Source organism: Otolemur garnettii, unplaced genomic scaffold (genome assembly GCF_000181295.1).
Source record: "Otolemur garnettii isolate 467f Iridium unplaced genomic scaffold, OtoGar3 scaffold00042, whole genome shotgun sequence".
Classification (NCBI taxonomy): Eukaryota; Metazoa; Chordata; class Mammalia; order Primates; family Galagidae; genus Otolemur; species Otolemur garnettii.
The window spans coordinates 11,586,960-11,597,229 of NW_003852437.1; the positions used below are offsets into that span (position 1 = coordinate 11,586,960).

Consider the following 10,270-nt stretch of genomic DNA (forward strand, 5'->3'; position numbering starts at 1 on the left):
GGTTGAGCTATAGGCGCCGAGCCCACCTTTTTGTTTTTAAGCCACGTATACATCTTTAATCCATTTTTGAACATTAAAAATAATCATGTAAGGCAGGATATTCACAAAAGAAATACAAATACCTCAAAATATTGAGTGATATTAAATATTTTTAGTATAACCAAAAGCCCAGTTAAGACATCTATGTGATACAACTCCCCCATTTGTATTGGTAAAGATTAAAAGTAAATATTAAATAATTTGCTGAATTAATTAATGATTGAAATACTTAATGTTGTTGATGATATGGAGAAGATGATTCCACTCATTCTCTGTTAGTGAGAATGTAAATTGGTACAATGTTTCTGGAAGATAATTTAGGACTTAATCTTAAAGTATTTGATGAACATGAATCATTTCACCAACAGTTTATCTGTGAATGTATATTAACATGTTTATAAAGGTATAATTAGTAAAGATATGGGTTACACACATGCTTATTCTATTGTTGTTTATAATAATGAGAACTTTTAGGGAGAAAATAATCACAAAAATTCATAAAAAGATTAGTTAAATAAACCATGGTGCATTCATATCATGCAATTATTAAATATGAGGGTGTACCCACATTTGTTGCCACAGAAAAATGTCATGTTTTATTGTTAGTTAAAAAGCAGGATACAGAAAAGGTAAAGTATGATCTCTATGGGCACAGACAATAAATTGGAAAAATGTATGGTAGGGCTATGGTTGATTTTTATTTTCTTCTTTGTGCTTTTCAATGTTGTATAAATTCTTTAAAAATATGAATTTATAATTAGAAAATATAACTGTTTTAGTTAGGTGAAATGTTTCATGAATCAAATTAAAAGATAAATAAAAATATCTAGTAATAGAAAACATAACAAATCCTGTAGTTAATATACAACGAGTTCTTACAAGTGAATAACACCAATGGGAAAGTAGGAAAAGACCAAATATAAAAAGATAAAAAGAAGCCTTAATTTTAATTAAAGGCTTAAATTTCTTTGTTTCTTTAAAGAAATAGCAATGCCCAGTGAATATGTGAAAAATTGCAATCCTAGTTGTAACTAAATGATGCATACTAATTCAATGAAAACCTCTATTTTTAGTATGTGTATACTCACATATATATGTCAAATTTGCAAATGTTTATGAAGGATAATAAAGATAGAACAATTTTGATAATGGTGCATTGGTACATTTTCTTATAACCCAATAATGGGAAAACAAGTGCATGTATATATACAATGTTTTAGAAAAACCCTCAATAATATATAGCAAGGATGTTAAAAATATAGACCTTTCTGATCAATAATTTCTATCCACAAGCATATTCTTGGAAAATAGAATATTAGAGTTTGGGATAAAAACATACGTTTAAGAATGCTCGTCAAGCATAAATAATGGCAAAAAATTGGAAACCATCTAAATTCCCAATGATAAGCAATAGTTACATATATTTTGGTACAGTAACACCAAATAGCCAATAAACTGATTTTAATTTAAGTAACAGGCTTAACTATATGGCAAAAAGGCCTTAAGAGTAAATGAAAAATATCAGGGCATAACTATAAAATAAACCTCCCATTTTGTTAAAATACCTTTGTATTTTAAAAAGTCTAAAAGGAAACATACCTGTCAGGTTAATGTGAATTACACCTGGGTGGTAGGATTACCAGTAATTTAGTTTTCTCCTGCCAATGAAACTGTATGAAACTATCAATATTCTACTGTTTTAGACCCTCGGAATAGGAACATAAAGTTCAAACTAACACTTTTCTGATTTTTTTCTTAGTTTCTATGGTTAACGTGTCTTAGTTTTAAAATCAGGAAGGTGACTTGAAAGCATTTACAGGAGGATGATGTGATGGCATGACGTAATAATGATGATGATAACTTTTGTTATAAAGTACCTTTGCATCTATCAGTGCATAACAATTATTCCAGCAAAAACAATTTAACACTGCATTCTGTAAAGTGATGTAAAAAATTACGGTATTTTTATTTGGAATCCACAGAGATGAAAGGATTATTTTAGAAAATAAATACTAACCCAGCAACAAACTAGATGAATGTGGGTATCACAGGAGACAAGCCTGGTCGCCTGAGTCTTTTCTTCCCATTTTTCTTGTGTTTTCTTCTTTTCTGTCCTCACTATTCTTCCTTCTTTTTTCTCTCTCTTTTTTTAATTTGTTCCCCTCACTTCCTTTTTTCTCTTCTTCTCACTTGATGTCTTGCTCAGTTTTTAGTTCTTTTTGCATTTAATTGTTTCAATCTTTGTAATTTATTATGCTAGTAAATACCACATGTCTAAGGACTGGTTTTATTTAGTACCGGGATAAAAAGTTATCAAAACTGAAGTTCCTCCTGCAAATTCCACATTCCTCTGGGTGCTAGGAAACAGCGTGAGATAGTATCTGGGGGCCAAGGATAAACCTACCAGCCCAGAGTGTCTTTGTTCTATGGGGAGTTACCATGTGGTCCTTGACCTCAGATTACATATGTGCCTGTCATCAAGAAGAATACCACAATTCCTTCACTCTTTTCAACCCAGATGCCTTGGGTTATCTCTGCGCATTTTCATTAAATAAATTTGAATTAGTATTGGCCTTGGAGGACAGTATAGCAGTGAACTTGAGGCAATGGTTTTAGCTTTAGTAGGACTTGGCCTACATAATGGGGCTAGCAAACTGTGAACCAGGAAACTAGTGTTTCCTTTTCTTAAAGCATAAGAGACGTAGGTAAACTAATGGTAAAAAAAATTGCAAGGGCCACTTTAATTACTTAAAAAAAGGACACTTTGGAAAATAATTTCTAATTTCTAACTTCTTTTTTTTTTTCAATCATCATCTCAAATTTTTTTTTAATTGTTGGAGTACGGAGAACCAGGTTACACTGATTGCTTTGTTAGGTAAAGTCCCTGTTATAATTATGTCCTGCCTCCAAGAGGTGTGTCACACACCGTGACCTCCCACCCCCTCTCACCTTCCTTCCCTCTCTTCCAGCTAGAATTTCTAACTTCTGATTTTGCCAATACGGGCAATTACAAAACATACTTTATTGAACTAGTTTTAAAATCTAGCTTGAGAACTCCCATGTTCCTTCTTGACAAATATTTATTATTTGGATCTTCGTGGGAGGACAGTTTTGCTAACTTAAAGGATGGGAATTTGGCTCGCAGGGTGTTGACGCTGAGGAGTGTGAAAACTGAGAGCTGTTTATTATCCCTGGCCTGAGTGTCGGTCATCGACGGTCCAAGGCCCTCTCATAAGACACACAGAGAGTTTGGTTTCTGGGTTGCCTTGACCGACACCAAACCTCCTCCCATGGACCTTCCCGTGCGGGCAGGAAGCGCGGCCTGGGGCTCCCGGCCATTTGTGCAGGGGTCCCGGGCAGGCCCCGGGAAAGCGAAAGCGCCTCATCTTTACTGGGGTGTGTTTCATCTTGGCCACACTTACGTCATTTCCTTTGGCAAATGAGCGAGAAGCCTTGATTCCCGGAGCATGCCGATGGTTGATCGCCAGTGGTGATTCTCCAGCACGGACATATTCTAGAAAGAAAGAGGAAGCAAAAACAGCTCTAAACGAGAGGGAAGGCAGCTGCTGAGCTTTCGTGCTGGACACAGCGCCACCGAGGCCTGGGTTTGCCCTCCAGTCAGTTCATACCTGACCACGCAGAGGCCGACCAGAAAAGAAACACAAGATCAACCCCCCACGAGGTCTGCTCTCCAGGCTGGGATGAGAGGGCGGACTGGCAGGGTTGACCCTCTGCTGCAGGGGTGAATGAGGGTCTGTTTTCACTCACTCCTGCTTGTGGCCCTGTTTTCAATAGCTCAGCAAGGCAACACGAAATGTAGATGAAAAAAAGCAAAGCAGTTAAAAATATGTAGTGATAGATGCCCTGGTGCTATAGTCATAACATAATCGCAGTTTATACCACCAGCCTGTACAGAGGCCGGCCTCACCACCTCTGGTCTAATCTATCCCCGGACTATTGTTTCTCAATACCATTAACAACCTCGTAAATCCAAACCACCGCGGAGCTAGTGACACATTCAGACCCCCTTATGGTCTTGAATCAATAGGTCTGTGGTGATTAATTCTTAGGTACACTAAAATTTGAGAACCACTGCCAATAATCTTCATGACCAGGATGCTGGCATATAGCCCAGGACGTCTATGAGTTGGAATCCACAATTGCTTCCTGGTTTAATTACTTTAGTGTTTTTCCCCTTGTGAGAACCTCTATTATGTTCAATCTCCTTTGACGTTGCTGTTATTTTAAATATGCTTATTACCTGAACATTTAACTAACCATTCCAATGACGAGTATGTCTCACACTCCCTTGTGTTTTTTCTAACTAACATTATGGTTTTACCACTGACTTCATACACTTACATAGTAAAATAGAACCTGTCTTGAGCTTGGGCAATTATTTTTGCTTTGTTTTCTTATTTATTCATTTATTATACGTCTTGTTTTAAGAGGGATTATAAACTTACAAAAAGTACAAGAGGATAGTTGCTATGTTTATTTTTTAGAGACAGAGTCTCACTTTATTGCTCTCCATAGAATGCTGTGGCGTCACAGCTCACAGCAACCTCCAACTCCTGGGCTTAGGTGATTCTCTTGCGTCAGCCTCCCGAGTAGCTGGGACTACAGGTGCCCACCATAGTGCCTGGCTATTTTTTTGTTGCAGTTTGGCCAGGGAGGGTTTGAACCTACCACCCTTGGTATATGGGGCAGGCACCCTACTCACTGAGCCACAGGCACCACCCTAGTTGCTATGTTTTGAGTGTCCTCTCTAAAGCTCTTGTTGAAACTCAATCCCCAGCATTGAGGATTGAGTGGCAGTAGTGAGAGGTGATTGGGTCGGGGGGAGACAACCCTCACAAATGGCTGAATCCATTCCTGGATGAATGTGTTATTGTGGGAGGGGGGCCGAGAGCTTTATAAGAAGGGGAAGAGAGACAGGCTGGCATGTCAGCACGCTCGGCCTCCTCACCAAGTGATGCCCTGCGCTGCCTCCAGACTGCACGGAGTCCCTGTCAGCAAGAGGGCCCTCACCAGATGTGGTGCCTTGACCTTGGCCTTCTCAGCCTCTATAACTGTAAGAAATAAACTTTACTTTCTTGTGAATTCAGGTATTCTATTACAAGCAACAGGAAGTGGACTAAGACGATAGCATTTGTTAAAAGAGCCACCATATGATTCCACTCATATGAGGTACCTAGAGCGGTCACAGTCACAGAGATGGCCAGTAGAATATTAGTTGCCAGGGGCTGGGGAAGGGAGGGACGGGCAGTTATTGTTTGATGGGTATGGAATTTCAGTTATGCATCATGAAAAGAGTTCTAGGGATGGAGGTTGGTGACAGGTGCCGAACATTATACATATACTTCACCCCACAGAATTGTATAGTCAAAATGGTTAAGGTGGTTAAGTTTTATATTACGTGCACTTTAAAAAAAAGTGAGGGGAGAGAAAGCAAAGAAATAATATGGAGACTAAAGAGTGAGACCGCAAACCATCCCATCACTCTGCTCCAACTGTATCTGAGCCTCCTGTGTACTACTCAACTTTTCCACCAATCGTGATAGAGAATCACTGGCGAGTGATGCAGTTTGGGGTCCACTAGCAAAGCACAAACGCAAGAGAGCCTCAAGTATTCTTGGTTCTAAAACCAATACACCAATTTCTCTTTAGGGCTTTGTTATGATGAATTTCATGAGGCCGCGTCTCACACTACCCTCTGTCGAGGATGTGTCTATTGCCAGATGTTTCTCTCATTGCCAAGGAGTGACTATTCTTTATTTACCACTTGACCACATTTGAAGCAGTGATGAATGTGGTTGCCTTTTATCACCTGGTCTATTATCTCCTTTTGGGCATGAGCCAAACGCAACAAAAGAGAAAGCTGATTAGCAATAACATGCCAGACTAACTTGTTTTGATTGTAAAGATTTATGGAAACAGAGAATCATAGGTTGGTGTGAGGCAACAGCTGTTCAATCTTGCTATGACATTTAATTCAGTCACTCATGAGTTCACTGGCGAGACTGATTCAAGTAGATGTGGACACGAGTGTCCTCATGTGAGTTTTTTAAGGGGCTAGAAAACTGTAGCAAGACTTAATGATAAATGACACCATATCTCTGCTGACACACAACAGAAGTGTCTGGAAGATGGCTTTCAGCGTTGTTATTTACGCCAGCCTGACTTAACGTCTTCATTAATAACCTTCCTAAAGACAGAATAAAAGGATGCTTGGGAAATTTGCTGGTGAGACCATATTTAGAGGTAAGTACCAAAGAAATGGAAGGAAATTGAGTGGGTTTGGAAGCTGGCACAGAATAAAAGACAGCAGTGTAGATGATTTCAAAGACACCCTTTTGTGGGAGAGCCACCATGTAGAGAAGTATGTTTTGACTAGAACTGTGTTGGAAGAAAGGACGCCCTGGTGGATTTCTTTCTTTGTTTCTTTCTTTTTAATTAAATCATGGCTGTGTGCATTAGTGCAATCATGGGGATGTGCTGGCTTTATATACCATTTGAAGTATTCTCATCAAACTGGTTAACATAGCCCCTGGTGGATTTCAGAGAGTAAGGGAAGAAGGGCAGCACAGGGAGGGAGGACTAACATTTATCAAGCACCAGTTCTGTGTCAGGCACTGTATATGCTCTTGTCTAAACGTCACATACCCCTCTACTGCTTGCATCATTAATTCATCGATGATAAAATCCTGGGTTTCTCCGGGAGGCCACCAGGAATTGAGTGGCTGAGGAAGGTTAACGCAGGTCTTCCAGACTCAAGACTTACGCTCTGCCTACACCCCTTGGTTCTCCCAAGGATTTCCTCTGTCTGCCACCTCCCAGCATTCAGAAGCCGATGAATGCCTGCATTTATACTTAATTTCCCAAAAGGCTACTGTAGTTGCCTAAAAAAATCTATGGTTGATTATTTTAATTAGATGTTAGATTCTAAACCCACATTGGAATCTTTGCATTTATCTCTGAATCTGAGTTCACTGCTATAAATCCCGTGTTTAATGTGTCATGAGTTGAGTAGACAGATTGAACTCATTGTTCATGCACTTGCAACCTCACCTCCCATCCGTCTCTGAATTCTGTGTGGTTTTTGCTACATGGTGTCTCTTGTTGACTTATCCCTTCTTATCTAGTCCTTCCTTTCCCTGAAGAGACCCTATTTGGGGCCTTTCTGATGCTTCTAAACGATCCTTCCTTCAATCCATCCTCACTACAGTTACTAAAATGTGACTTGTTTATTTGACAAGACAAGACACCCTCTCCCTAATCATTTGTTGAAGCATAAATAAACATTTATTGAGCACTCGCTAACATTCGAGGTGCTGTGGCAGGCGTGGGAGATCCAAGGATGAGTGAGACAAAACAGCTGCCCTCCAGGAGTGCCCCTGCCTGTAGTATGATCATGACACCTGCTTTCCCCCATGCCCTGCTCCAAACCCCACAGCAGACCCCTTCCAGATAAGTTAAGACTAATTTCTTAGCTTAGCGTTCAGTGCTTTCTGAAAATCCCCCAATGATCATTCCTGTCCTGTATATTTGAGATAATTCAATCCACATACCTCTCCTTTCCTTCAAAGCTGTTACAGTCCAAAGAAATAATATCATGTTAATAAGACTATAACTTATTAATAAAAATATTAAATTATTAGTATATGGCAGTGTCTTTTTCTTTTGCTCCTTGCAAGCCTTTCAAGGTGGTTTATTATCCTCAAACCCTTCTTTCTCTACATTTATTTATCAACCTGCCACCCAAATTCAAATACTCCATCCACACGCCATCTGCCGTCTCCCCGGTCAGAGGTGAAGTTTCTCTGCCTGAGTCTAATACTTTTTTTTTTTTTTTTTAATTTTCCTTTGTTATTCTTCAAGTCCTGGGTTAGGTTGAACTCAGTCCTGTTTTTTATGTGTGTTAGAGTTATTTATGCCATACCTCTTCCTCTTACTTATAAGCCTTGTATGAGTAGGAAGCCTGCTGTGTTCCTTTGGTACCCACTCAAATCTATGCCTGGCACAGAGTTTCTATAGACTTGCTAAGTAAGTTACTGAACAAGTTACTCAATTTCATTCCACAAATGTACTGAACACTTACAATATTCCAGGCACTGTGACACATGCTTGGAATACGTCAGTGAACAAAACAGACAAGGATGGTAAGGATGGGCAGAGACAGACAATAAATAACAAACATAATACAGACTTTGATTTGGAAAAACCACATAGCACGTTAGAAGATAGTAAATGTGTGGAGAGAAGCATGGGTGGGGGCTGGTAAGGTAGTCAGGGTGAGAGGTGAGATTCGAACAAAGACTAGAAGGCAGGAGGGAGTTAGCCATACTGCTGTCTGGAAGAAGAATGTTCCAGAGGCAGCAGCAAAGAACTGTGAGGTCAATGCACAGTGGGAGAAGGCAAGTGTAAGTTAGAGAGGTTAGGAGGCACAGGCAAAGCCTCCTGGCTATTATAAGGATTTTTACTCTGAGAGAAATAAGGAGCCTCTGCAAGGGGTGGGGAGGAGTAAAATTATATGACTTCCATTTAAGTAAGATCATTTACTATCACTCACATGCTGCTATGTTGACAATGGACTTTGGGAGGGTGAGGGTAGAAGCAGGTAGAGGCCACTTGGGGGCAGCAGCACCCCCCCCCAGGCACCAGGTGGTGGAAGAGTGGATGAGGGAGGTAGCAGTGGAGATGGAGGCAGGTGGCTGATTTCCGGGTCTGCAAGGATGACCATAGTGTTTCCAGCCTGAGTGACGGATGGGGCGCCCATTGACTATGACGAGGAGGCCGCAGGTATAGACTTCAGTGTGAGACGTGTGTCTGAGACACCTTTAGACACATGGACAGCACAGTGGAGCTATCAGGTAACCAGAGCAGAAACAACAGCAAGAAAAGGAAAACAGAAGAGTTGCACAAGTGTTGCAGTAATTCCTGGGTTAGAGGAAGCACGTTACATAAAGAGAAAGGTCTCATGGATGTATCATTTTGATGGTGTAAGATTAAGCAGCACATGGCCCAGAGACTCCTATTTGTTCATCCCTTAAATCTGTTTTCCTTTCCTCCTTATTCACAGGATCTTAGTTTTCATATGGGTTTGTGGCTGTCGAGAAGAAAGATAACATTTACCAGCCTCCTTTACAGCCAGGTTGTTCAAAGGGAAATGACTCATCTGAGAGAAGCCTCTGTTGGTTTTTCCCAGTCTACCTGCTCACAGTCTGGAATGCAGCAGGAATGGCTGGAGCTCCAGCAGCTATCTGGGGCAATAAAGACAAGGGCTTCTCCCTGGTGGTGATAGATTGTTCAACTAGAAGGATCTTGGGTCCCTGATGATTTTTTGGAGCAACCATACCTAGACTGCCATTTCCCAAATTCCTTTTATGAAGGATAGAAATAAGCTTATGTCTTGTTTAAATCATGAATATTCATTTAACGTTAATTGGTTGTCTTCCATGTCAGCCTGAAGAGCTAATGAAAAGATCTTACTGATGTTTTGATTTATAATAATGCTTGGTGTTGGGCAGCGCCTGTGGCTCAAAAGGGTAAGGCGCTAGTCCCATATGCTGGAGTTGCTGGGTTCAAACCCAGCCCTGGCCAAAAACCGCAAAAAAAAAAAAAAGCTTGGTGTTTGCATAAGAAATGGCAATAAAGAATTACATAAGTTCAAAAACAATGAAAAGAAATTGCCTTAATAAAATCAGAAGCCCATACTCACGCACATGCATGCATGCACATACATGTACACACAAACAGGCACGCACACATGCACACACGGCACACACAAGCACATATACTTATCTGCTTATTTCTGATTGACCTGCTGGGAAAGCCTTTCCTGGTTGGTTACCCCAGCAGAACTGGTAGATCCCCCTTTTCCAGCTGCCCCATCTCCACCCCAAGCTTCTATCCTGGTGTCTAAACCACCTTATAACAATTATGTTCACTGCCCTGTTCCCATGTGTAAGTGGTCTGCTCACTTACTCTTTAATGAATTTTGAAAAACTATGCTTTCGGCTCGGCGCCTGTGGCTCAAGTGGCTAAGGCGCCAGCCACGTATACCCAAGGTGGCGGGTTTGCATCCAGCCTGGGCCTGCCAAACAACAATGATGGCTGCAACCAAAAAATAGCTGGGCATTGTGGCGGGTGCCTGTGGTTCCAGCTACTTGGGAGGCTGAGGCAGGAGACTCGCTTGAGCCCAGGAGTTGGAGGTTGCTGTGAGCTGTGA

General features: G+C 40.7%; 1 protein-coding gene across 1 annotated transcript in view; it reads right to left on the bottom strand.

Annotated features, from left to right (window-relative positions):
• Positions 1 to 10,270, bottom strand: part of PDE7B (phosphodiesterase 7B) — a 219,372-nt gene that overhangs the window by 13,705 nt on the left and 195,397 nt on the right. The window contains exon 8 of the mRNA XM_012805436.2: positions 3,462 to 3,553. Within this exon, the coding sequence (XP_012660890.1) occupies positions 3,462 to 3,553 (92 nt within the window). The remainder of the gene's footprint in view (positions 1 to 3,461; positions 3,554 to 10,270) is intronic.